The sequence below is a fragment of the Vombatus ursinus genome, unplaced genomic scaffold (assembly GCF_900497805.2).
Source record: "Vombatus ursinus unplaced genomic scaffold, bare-nosed wombat genome assembly UNPS02014812.1, whole genome shotgun sequence".
Lineage (NCBI taxonomy): Eukaryota > Metazoa > Chordata > Mammalia > Diprotodontia > Vombatidae > Vombatus > Vombatus ursinus.
In genome coordinates, this window is record NW_020954590.1 from 17648151 (window position 1) to 17660825 (window position 12675).

At 34.5% G+C, this 12675-nt stretch overlaps 1 protein-coding gene and 1 non-coding gene across 11 annotated transcripts in view; both read right to left on the bottom strand.

The window, feature by feature from the left end:
• LOC114054112 (eyes absent homolog 1) overlaps window positions 1-12675 on the bottom strand; it is a 161198-nt gene that overhangs the window by 110062 nt on the left and 38461 nt on the right. For 4 of the 10 annotated variants that reach the window (XM_027877237.1, XM_027877240.1, XM_027877236.1 and 1 more), the window contains 2 exons: window positions 11500-11505; window positions 10383-10520 (listed from right to left, as the gene is read on the bottom strand). In XM_027877237.1, the coding sequence (XP_027733038.1) occupies window positions 10383-10520; window positions 11500-11505 (144 nt within the window). Of the gene's footprint in view, window positions 1-10378; window positions 10521-11499; window positions 11506-12675 lie in introns of all 10 variants that reach the window. The other 6 variants (XM_027877238.1, XM_027877233.1, XM_027877232.1 and 3 more) reach the window with 3 other exon arrangements.
• LOC114054327 lies at window positions 4802-4957 on the bottom strand. Its single transcript, XR_003570453.1, has one exon. It is a non-coding gene; the product is annotated as a U1 spliceosomal RNA (small nuclear RNA).

A 12675-nucleotide genomic window follows, 5' to 3' on the forward strand; every position in this document is an offset into this window, starting at 1 on the left:
CCAACAGAATTGTGTAAGGGGTTGACATAGAGCTGTGCTTTGGGAAAATTACCTTGGTGGCTGTGTGGAGAATGAATTGGTATGAGGAAGACACTTGAGAGTGTGAGAACAAATATAGCGCAAATCATCCATGCCTGTCCATCTTATGTGACTACCACTTATTGACCACAAGAGTTCCAGTTCACATGTTAGTGACTTCCTTCCATTTCTGACATTACAAGTATAATAATAGAGTATGTGGGCTATCCATCATCTGTCTCTTGCTCTCATGTGATTGACTCATCTTTTCTACTCATATATTTCTAAGAATATGTCCTTCATGTTGCTTTTATAATCTTATATTTTTATAATTAAAATTAAATTAAATTTTAATTTTAATTCATGTTATAAATTAATATTATTAATCAATAACAAATTATTAATGAATGTGCCTTTTAATAATTTTATTTATTATATAATTTATAATTATATAATGAGACACATTTATAATGTGTCTTAAGTTGTTCACACCCATCATGAATCTAGTCATTGACCTTTGGGTGGTCCTTAATTTCAATTCTTTGGGAACTTTAATGTGCCATAATTTACAACCAGATATCATCATCAGAAAAAAAAATGCTGGTATTAAAAGTAGACCTCTGTTTGAGATAGAAACTTAATTATCAAAAGAAATGAACAATAAGCATTCTTCATCCATATGTTGTTTTGTTTTGTTTTGTTCCTCAGAAAGGTATTAGAAGGAATCAGGCAGGCTTTTCTAGAAGAAATTCCAGTAGACCACATTTATGTTCATGCTTTTGAATGAAAGGTATAGAGAATACAAGTTCCACCATATTCAGTATTTATTAACTATAAAAATGCATTTGATTCAATAGACCCAGATGGGTGGTCTTAAAGAAGAGGTGTCAAACATGTATTATGTGGCCCACAACACTCCCCAGTGCAGCCAAAACTAAATTAAAATGTAATTGGGAAACATTTAACAAAAAATAAAACAAAATAAAACATAGATAATAATACATTTTAAAACCACACCAATATGGGACCTATGAGGATTCTTATGCATGGGTTAGTGGCCACCATTTATATTTGAATTTGACACCACTTCCTTAAAGGATCTCCTTCAACCAAATAAACCTGCTGCATACACCAAAATCATATAAAATACCTTGAAACATGTAACAACAGAGGCATTATGTTCAATGATTTTCTGATTATTAATATCAATCAAGGTATAAAACATGATGGCATATGCTTGACAAAGGTGTTTAAAGTTGTCACAGATAAGGTTGAATATAGAGTCCAAGTCAAACAGAAATTTCCTATACCTGACTAGTTTGCAAACAACATTATTCTGAGAATATCAAGCCCTGGATACTACAATCTCTTAAATGAGGCATTCATTACACTGACCAATATTATGACCTTCATTACGTTATTAGAGGATCTTTATGTGTTTTTGTGGCCAGAGTAATTCAATGTCTGGTGGCCGACCTTTGGGTACTAACACTCTTCTAACATGGCTAGGATAACAATCTGTCATTAGAAAATGCTTGAAGCTTCTTTTGTTTTTGAGATGGTGAGGAGGACTTCCCACCTTCTACTTTGCTGACATAGCCCTTGAAAACTCAGTTACTAGCATATCATGATTAAAACATGAGGATACATATTCCATTTTTATTAAGAATTCCCCATCAAGGGTACAAGAATATAATATATTTGTGTACTTTATACTTTTCTCAGGAAGTCTGGTTGGACAAGTATTTTAACGTTCAATTCACAGCTGATGAAATAGTCATGGAGGGATTATGTAGGGTTCCAGTACAATCTAGATTTCTTGAATTTAGGACAATATTCACTGTTGCACTTCCCATTCCCAATGATTATCATTTACCTCAAAAGTAGAAGGCACTTAATAAATGTCTTTCACCTGATTAAAGTAACAGCCACAGTCACAGATCAAGGTAATGACAAAATTGGGGCAAGAAATTGGATTTGGAGCTCTTTTCCTTAAACTTCATTGAATGAAACTTTGACACCCTACATTTCATCTTCATGGACAATGCTTTTATGGAGAGTGATACTCATTTATAATAACAAAAAAGTACAAAGAAACTTACATGGTAGAAATAAATATATTTACAGGATAAGAATGATAAGGATAGCAACTCATATTTATATAATGCTTCAAGATTTATTATTAAGCAAAGATATGAAACAAAAAGTGTCACACCCAAAAGTTGAGTTTTTAAAATGTTCTTATCTTTTCAAGCTGAGAAAATATTTAGGTAAAGGTTTAAAATGGTAAATAAATAGACTCCTTATTTAGCATATCACAAAAAAATTCTCTTTTATCTTGTCAACATCACTGATCACAGAGAAAGGGTAGTAGTCTCACCAAGCGTAACAAATAAGAAACAGCCTTCTTGGAAGATGCTGTCTAGGCCACCCAGGATTATGATTGCCAAGTAACAATAGAAGAAAAAAAACACTTGATTTCACATTTAAAATGAATTGTGTCAACACATGGGGTATACTGCTATCTATGAAGAAAAAAAAATTTGAAACTTTATGAATAAAACATAACAGGGAGTTTTAGTGATTTAACCTAAAGTAAACTGCCCAGCTATAACTTCAAACATGATAAAAGCAGTAACTTCTAGGTCAAAGGTCTTTTTAGCAAAGAACAAGGACCCACATTAAAGCTAGGCATCTCAGCCAGGGTAGGAAGAATGTTGGAACCTGCTGGGGCTTGTCTGTAGTTCCCATGTGGAGGACCTTTCCCTAGTACTTAATCAGCAAGCAGGAGGCTGTTGTCTCCTGTGTATTTTCTACTGAAGTCCATTTGCTTTCCTTCACTGGCCTCTTTGCCATGGGCTATGTCTATCATCAGGGCACAATATATGTGACAGACGTTAGTGAAGTTCTCTGGGGAAAAACCTATGAAGGCCAGATGGGCTATTTAAAAATCGGGGTTTTCCTGCTTGCTTATGCCACTTAAAAATTCCTCTTAAAGTCTTTCCACTTGGCTTATAGCTTATCTATGTACCCCCACAATTTTGCATAGGTGATAAACATTATAAAGCCTTCATATGCATTTTATGGGCAAATTTTCAATCTTATTGACTTCAGTATTTTGACAAAAACCATTGAAATATAGTTACCTAAGCAGGCTTCACTGGTTAAATATCCCAGTGGCTGAGGGCAGGAGAGGTTCAATCAACATATAAAACTTAACTAGATATAGTAAAATAGATAAGATAGTAAAAATAACTAGATATGTTATTAAGATAAAAAATTACATTAAAATCCTAGGAAGCTGAACACTAAAGAATAATCATATAGTTCAAGGCATTGAAGGGTAAAGCAGTGACTATACATTTTAAGCATTATGAAAGCTGCAATAATTTACCTCAAACTGATCTTTTGCTTATCTAGTTGTTAAGCTATTTCATTTTATGGTGGTCAAAATGTACTTTCTATCAGCAGATCTCAGATACTTCATCACAACCCAATAGTACCGAAATTATAAAAACAAAATTTCTTCCTGGCATCATAAAATTGCTGTTCATTTTTTTAAGAAGTATATACTTTATCACTCTGGAGAACATTTTGGAGTTATCCAAAGAAAGGGACCAAAATGTCCAAATCCTTTGATTCAAAGATTCCATTATCGGTAATATGTTTCAAGAGAGCCAAAGATAGAAAGAAAGATCCCATTCATACCAAAAATATTGATAATAGCACTTTTTATGCTAGCAAAGAACTGGAAGCAAAGCTGATCATCAACTAAACAATAGCTAAACAAATTGTGGTACATGAATATAATAGAATATTACTGAGCTGAAAGAAATCACAAATATGAAGAATAAGAGAAGTAATTAGAAAACATAAATCCATGCAAAGTGAAGTTAGTAGGACCATGGAAACAATATGTATAATGACCAGAACAATGGGAATGGAATGGAAAAAATAGCAAAGCTGGGCACCAAATCATGAGCAAGTTTGGTCCCAAAGAAGATGAGAAAATTTCCCTCCTCTTTTTTGTCAAGATAAGGGACTATGGACTTAGGACACTTCATATACTATTAGATTCAATTATGTGTCTGTTAATTTTGCTGAACTACTGGGGCTGGATCCCAAGGGAGAGGAGAGGAAAAAGAAAGATAAATGTACAGATGCATATACAAACACACACATATGTTTTTGAACAAATGTATAAAGATGTATAAGTGAAGGTGATTTCTAAAAGACTCTCCTTCCCACTTCCCGCACCCTTCATTAAATAAACTCTATCCCTCTCCATTTGCCTCCCAGAGAGGGTTCCTGCTGCACCCTGGGCCATCACCAATCATCTTTGACTTTTGTCTTGTCACTCTGGAGAGTGAGTCTGATGACTTTGTGCAGCTCTGCCTCTCTTAAATCCAATTCATGTGCAAGTCAAGACATTCCCCTTATGATGTCATTGTTCCACTTTGAGAATGAAGAATGAACAACAACAACAAATACCCCAAATAATGAAGGCTTTTAAAAAATCACTACAACTAGTCAATACATGGGGGGAAAATGGCCATCTATGCAATGTTCTAGACTCATGGACACCCCTCATCCCCTACTTCTGTTAAGGAAAGAGGAGTCCTACATATTTTATTTCCTTTTGAAATGTTAAGACCAATATTGAAAGGTTAAGAAAAAAAATTGTTTTTTTTTTTGTGCTTTAAGAAGCCATTCTGCTGGTTTAAAACTATTACAAAGTGAAATTAATGATGGTAAATGCTTCCATGTAGCCTTTTTCTCTCCTCAAAGAAAAGCATGAATCTAGTCCCCCACTACCACAAATTGTACAGTCAAATTTCCTACATTTGGGGAAATCACAGGGTCAGCCCATCCAGAGTACAATAGATAAGCCTTACACGGGGGAAATCACTTTCCTGATTCACCTCTGACAGTTAAGTATTCCAAATAACTTAAAAAAAACACTCTTGTTCATTTACTTTGAGTTACAAGTGTGAATGGCAAAGCACTGTTTGATGCTGTTAGATGATTCAGTTACATGACATTTGAATAGCTAAACCCCTATGTACAATTCCATCAACATTTTCACCAATTAGTCTGGCATTTAAAGCCCTTTACAATATGACTCCAGTTTTCTATGCCAGGCTTATTCCACATTGTTCCCTGTCACTCAGTCCATGTTTTAATCAAACTTTCTTACTTGCTGTTCTCCATACACAACAATCCATCACCTGTCTCCATGTCCATACTCAGGCTGTCTCCAATGCCTGCAATTAACTCCTTTCTGGCTCCTGCCTCTTACAATGCCTCACCTCCTTCAAAGCTCAGCTGAAATACCACCTCCTACATTAGACCTTTCCTGATCCCCCCTGCCCCCCGGCTGTTAGTGCTCCCCTTCTAAGCTATTTAGAATCCATTATTATTATTTAGACATTTTTTTTACATGATACCAGGAAAGTTACTTGAAGGCAAACACTGCTTTGTTTTATGTTTGACATATACCACAATGCCTAGCACATAGTTGGTTTTTATTATCTATCTGTTGATTTTGCTTTTCCTGGGATTACTCTGTTTTAGGTCCATTTTTTTTATGTTAGATTAATACAGGTAAACTATCTAAAAAATACAAATCATAGAGTCCAAGTTATAGATGCCTATCTGCATCAGCAGATGCAGAGGGTTTCTACATCATGAGTTCTTACCACACGTAAAATTATTGGTCCAATTCTCTCTCTCCAGAATATGTCCTTTTCCTCTCCCCTTTAACAAAGTTAGTGCAAGTCTCTTAAGTTTCTTCCCCTTGTCATTTACTTGAGAAAGATTGAAATTTATGTCATGGGAAGGTTTTGGACATACTTTTGTACAGGCAACTATATGCAGAATAACAGAATTCTCAATCATTGCCTAGTTCAGGATTTATAATGACTTAGTCATTGTCCTACTGCATCCAATAAATGCCTTTGAGCTTTGCACTGATTCGCCTTCACCTAGGAGATGTATCTCTTGTAAGACCTTGTTGGCTGTTTGGAATGCACATGAAATGCTGATATCCTACCCTCAGTGGAGATGTTCTGGAACTTCAATGATCTTCACTGAATAATAAAGGTAAGTATTTTTTATGTTATCCTGGAGAACTGTAACTATTAAGCATTTAATCTGGCACATGGGTAAAAGAATAGAAGATAAATAATATCAGATTATATTTTAGAATATATTAAGATTGTAAGAATTATTTTTTTCATACAACTCTGCCTAGGGGAAGGAGGGATGTTGGAAGTATAAGTTTTATTTTCCCTATTTCTTAGATGAGGAAACTTAGGCTGAGAGAGATTAAGTGATTTGCTAAAAGGTTATGTAGCTAGTAAGCATCAGAGCCAACATTTGAGCCCATGTGCAAAGCTCTTCTTACTATTCTACACATGACAGATATCAAATATCTGTATTCATATATAGTTCATGTAATAACTCCTAGAATATATTAAATGTTGCTGAGATGTTTACTGTTAAAATTACTGTTACTGAGTACATGTTGAGTGTTATTGGCATTCTTTAAAATAAGAGAAACAGATATCACCACAAAATTCCTTTAAATAAGAATTACCTAGATAGAATCACCAAAAAATTGGTTGTCTCAAATGATAATCCCTAAATATAGTCAAACAAAATTATTTAATAATAGAATCAGGCATTTGTTTTGTTACCAGAAGGGAATATGTTAAACAAATCTAAGTAGTCATTGGAATCTAGGTAGAAACATTCTGAAGAGTACCATGCCAACCTCTTTCTCTCTCAATTTGCTATTCAATGAACTTTCTGGTTAAGCATATTCACTACTTATCTAGATTTTTGAAAGTACTTTTCAATAATCTAAAATGCACAAATATCTCTACCTTATAGAAACTTTTACATGTAATGGAATCTCACACACAGAATCAGAATTGGAGATTAAATTCCAAAACCCCACTGGTAATGACACTAAAATTAAGACAACAAGCATTAGAAACCTGGGAAAAACCTTAGCTTAAAAAGGCCAAGGTCTCCCAGTGCATCTGGGGTCATTACCAATCACCCTGACCTATCTTTTGCCACTGGATTCAGATGAGTCTGGAGGAAAATGTGAGGCTGGTGACTTTGCACAGTTCTGACTCACTTAAATCCAATTCACTTGCAAGTCAAGACATCACCCTCATGATGTCATTGGTTCTCTTTGAGAACAAAGGATGAAAAACAACAACAACAACAACATGCCAGGCATTATGCTAAGCAGTAGGGATACAAAAAAACAAAAATAGTCCCAATTCTCAAGGAACCAATAGTATGATGGATGCATTTTATCAAAATTATTTTATTGGCCCACAGATACTCCTGACCAAAAAAATAATGATGAAAATCACTAATATTAGTAAGAAGGGTAGAAAATTCTCCATGTAGTAAAATAGTTGGTACTATCTATGTTCTATTTGGTCTAAACCTTTATTAAGCCTGGAAATCAATCAATCAACTGGACTCAGTGAACATTCGATATGCCAGATACTGTCAATCCACTAAAAGAATTAGGTTCACCCTTTTATGTCCTTGCATTTGAAAGAATAGGAAAGAAAGAACTGAGCTTATTTCCCTCTCTAGTTTATTTTTTCTATTTTATCCTTTCTTCATTTTGTGTTTTTTTTTTGTGAGTGGAAACAATATGAACCATTTCCAAAAAAAGTTCAATATAGACTAGAAGGGTTTCAGAACATGTTAAATGGAAGATGAATGGTTATCGAGATCCTTTAGAGAAAGAATACTATACATAATATCAATCCTCCAAGACATCTTTATGAGACAGTTTTTAATGTTGAAAAATTCACATACAGTAAAATTTCATAGTCAAGATTCCTTTCTTCTATAGGGACTGGGATAAAGTTCAATTATACAGTATTTTTAGAAAAAAAGATTAAATGATTTTTGAACATATTTATAACAAAGACAGGCAACAAAGAAGAAACATTCATTCTCAAGCACTTTAGAAGTAATTACAGGCAAACAATCTGCTCAAATCAATTCAACAAACATTTATTACAAATGAAAATTCAGTTTATCATCTATATAGTAACTCAGTTACCTGTCATTCTATTGGAGAATAGTGAATCATGACTGCTATTAAACCCATTTGTGACTACAGCTGTTAAAAGGCAACACAGAACATATAGCTTCTGCTAGTAATATCTTAAAGGTTCATCAAAGGCAATGAACTTCTAAATAAGCACCCAACACCCTTTCAAGACTACCTAAGATTCAGTGATTTCATCACTGTGGTTACTCCCTCTTTCTAATAAATTACAACTCCTCCATGCCTTAGTGGACTATCATCATGAGTTAATGTAGCAAAAACAAAGCAACAGTAAAAACTATCAAAGGATCATAGACACAGAGCTGGAAGGGACCTTAATGGTCATCTAGCCCTACCCGCTTATGCTACAGATGAGAAAGCTGAGGTACAGAGTGATTAAGCAATTTGCCCAAGATCACTTATCTAGCAAGTGATTAAGATGGGAAAATCATTATCATAACCAAACATTATCCTTTGAAGACTAATCTTCTGGTGATAAGAAACTTGGAACTTAGCTAGGTTGGTTCTACTTGGATATCCAGGCAGCTAGGTGGCACAGTGGATAGAGGGCTGGGTCTAGAGTCAGGAAGATTTATCTTCCTGAGTTCAAATCTAACCTCAGACAATTACTAGTTTTGTGACCCTGGGCAAGTCACTTAACTTTGTTTTCCTCAGTTTTCTCATCTGCAAAATGAGCTGGAGAAGGAAATGGCAAACCACTCCAGTATATTCACTAGGAAACCCCAAATGAGCTCATGAAGCATTGGACACGATTGAACAACAACAACAACAACTTGAATAACAGAAAGAGTCCATCACCAGGCCTATACGTCAGCCTTTCCAGATTGGGAGGAACTTCTAGAGCTTATATTTTATTAGTACAGCTTTGGAGAATTTCCACACCATTGTGGGGCAGCAGAGTAGGTTTAAATGGTGGGCCTCTTTTTTAAAGCAATAAATTAGCTTGCTTTTTTCCCTCTAAGATGGTTTTATTTCAATACTTCAAAGATCCAAAATGCCATATGTGTATGGCAGTATTTCTCAACATTTTTGTTCTGCAAACACCTTTTAAAAATAACAACAACAAAAATGCATCATGAAGCCCTAAAATAATTTAATATGCTACTCATAACACTCTTTTAGATTTGTTAAGTACTTACAATAACCAAAATGATAATTTTTGTCCCCCAAAACTCTCAATTGCTGCAGAAACAAACATAAACATGTACAGGCTTGTTATCAAAGAGGAAAAATATATTTGTAACATTATTGGACAATTATTTACTGATTAAGGTGCTATTAAAGAATTTCTAGAATGAATCCCTTTGACCACCCATCACAAAGGGTTCATGAACCACTAAATAAATGGGAACCAATAGTGTAGCATACTCCCTCCACTATAACTTAGTAGATGACCGCTACGGGTTGCACATGGATAAAAAAATCAATCACCTTGCAGCCAATCTAGTGATGAGCTTCTCCAAACACAGCAAGGTTGATACTTGCACAAAATATTAAGCCCATGACTGAGCCCACATGAAGCATTTTCACCTTGGTGTGTGAAAAAGAAAAAAGTATGAATTTATGAAATGCTGCATTAATTTTCAGCATTTTGTTTAATAAATTTTGTTTGTATTTACTGTTCCTATCAAGCAAGGTGGCATACCCTTTCCCCTCTCCACAACAAATGAATAACTCATCAGTGTTTATAAATAATTCAAGACATTTTTCATTGATGGAATTCTCAGGATCATAGATTTAGACATGAAAGGGAACTTAGAAATCATATAGTCTTGATCAAATGCTTCATTTTACAGATGAAGAAACTGAGGCCCAGGGCGGTGAAATGATTTTTTGTAAGGTCACACATGGTACAAAGAGCAGAGGTGGGATTCAAACTCAGGTCCTCTGGCTCCAACTCCAAAGCTCTTCCTCTTACACAGCATGACTTTTTGTTGTTACTATTGTTGCTAATATATGACATGTCCATGTTGCATAATACAGCATTTTCTTTACTTGAAAAATTATACTTCATTGAAAATATTCTAAAACGTTCTTTTCACTTGATCAGTCTACCCTCTCCAACTGCTCTGAATTTAGTCATGTTATACTCTGTGGGCACATGATTATTATTACAGAATTAGCTTTGTGTTCTAAATGAGATAATGGTGAAGTGATTACACAGTGCCTGGCATATAGTAGGTATGTGATAAATGCTTGTCTCCCCACTCCCCACAATAAATGAAATCAGAAAATACAATGCCAAAATACAGACCTTGCATTTGGTAGCTGTATGGTGCCTGTCCAGGTTGAGGAGTACTAAAGCTTGTGCCATAGCTTAGAAATCCTGTCTGTCCAGGTGTCTGTGACTGGGACAATCCACCTTCTGTCTTGATGCCTGCCCACAATGCACCTAAATCAGTTAGTAATAGCTTATCTATTTGTTCAGATTCAAAAATTGGTAGAAACACAATAGTATACAACTAGTAATGGTTTATACTGTTTTATTAAGAACAATAAACGGAATGTAAATTTATAAGGATATACTATCATTACACCTTCAAGTCCAAATAAAGGATTACTCTTAAATGGAATATATAAAATGTTCAAGTTCTTTCCCCCCAAATCTGTCTTCTAGAAAAAAACCTCCCTTAATTACACATGTTTGGATTCTTTTATAAAGCAAGTAATAATATTAATGTATGAGCTTTGATTTATATGTACTGTGTTTATTTTTTTAAAGAGTTGGAAAAATATATATTTTTCTATTTTGTCTGGGTTATTCAATAAGAGATTTTGGATAAGGCTGAAAATGAAAACCCAACTGTCACCATGGGTTAAACAAAGAATGCACAAAAATGTCATTCCTGCTTCTTGCCAGCTGTCTACTAGCTTAGCACTTGGGAATTTTGGAGGTGACAAAACCCCTAGCTGTTTTGTCTTGGCAACCAACTTTAAAAATGACTAATAAAATCTAATGGGTACACAAGATTGCTCTATTTTTCTCCGCCTGCATCAAATGTGATTCTACTAGAAAATTTCTCTTTGAAGGCAATGGGAGCTTTGTCAGGCATAGAATTAGGAAGGTAACCAACCTTCATCTTAATATTTTCCTGGAACACATTTGCCATATTCAAATCATGAAAAATGATAGATTAGAGGGAACTTGGAAGAATAATGTTTACCTAATTTTTTGGAGGGTGGGTAGGAGGGAGAAGGCAGAGAATCTGCATATATTATTTCAATAACATGAGGAACAGTTGCGTATACTCCTCCTGATATATATCAGCAACTTATCTGTGGATTGCTTCCTTAGAGAGTAGCTTGGGGAACTGTGATGTCTGTGGTCTATGGTCACAAAAACTAAAATGTTTCAGAGGAAGAACTTGAACCCAGATCTTCCCGACACAAAGACTACTCCTCTACCGTATTACTGAGCTTATCCAAGGCATTCAATTTTTAAAAATGCATACAAAATATATAATGTTTGTCAATATTTCCCTTTCTAACTCTTTATACTGGTTTTATGTATTTCAAATATTGAATTCCCCCTTTTGCCTAAATCAGAGCTCATATTCTAAAAAGGAAATTTTGAATCCTTTGCCTTTTTTGTTGTTTCTAAAGACCTGATTTCCTTCATTTTGGGAATTCTCTTATTGTTATAAGTAAATCTCACTGACAAAACTCTATCAATGGAGATCGAGAACTGTTTGGTAATTTAAAGTCTTAGAGGGTTGCCTAGGGCCTTGAGAAGTTAAATGACTTGCCCAGAGTTACCTAGCTGGTAAATGTTAGAAGTAGAGCTTAAACTCAAGCATTTGGGAATCTAAGACTGACTCTATCCATATCATGCTGACTCTCTATGCATTTATAACATTGTAAAATGGTTCCCAAAGCTAAAGTCTAACATCACAAGGTCAGGACTAGAACTTGGTAACAATGAGGCCCAGTCATTACATCTGGACCATGATTAAGGATAACTATAAATCTGTAATTGTTTTTAGTAACAGCCTAAAGAAGAGGAAAATAACTCTCTGAAGAACTACTTGGGGTGGGGGGGTGGATATGGAGGAAGGACATGGGGGAAATCGGGTAGAAAAATTTTACTTTTACATTAAAAAAAACTATCCTTAAGATCTAAAACTCATAGCAACCTTGTTATTCTTATTTCATTTTTATTTCTTTAGTTAATTTCATTTCATTCATTATTTATTTCATTTCATCATTATACTAAAATCAAGGAATTTTTCCAACACACTGAAAGAACCAGACCCAGATCAGAGCTTCCTATTGTATTTCTAAATTATATTCTTTTAGTTTTAATATTAAAAATACTTAAAAGTAAAATATTCATCTTTGAAATCAGGACAAATGGAAAATAAAACACATGAAGTGGATAGTAACTAAGATATCTGCATTACTATTGCTTAAACCTGATGCTACTACATTGAATTACAGAGTTGAGTCAACTCCTCCCTTTCCCTTTATCTCTTGTGTAAAAGTAACACTTATAGATAAATTAAAATGATCAATATTTAAAATCATGATATGATGAAAAACGGCCAAAA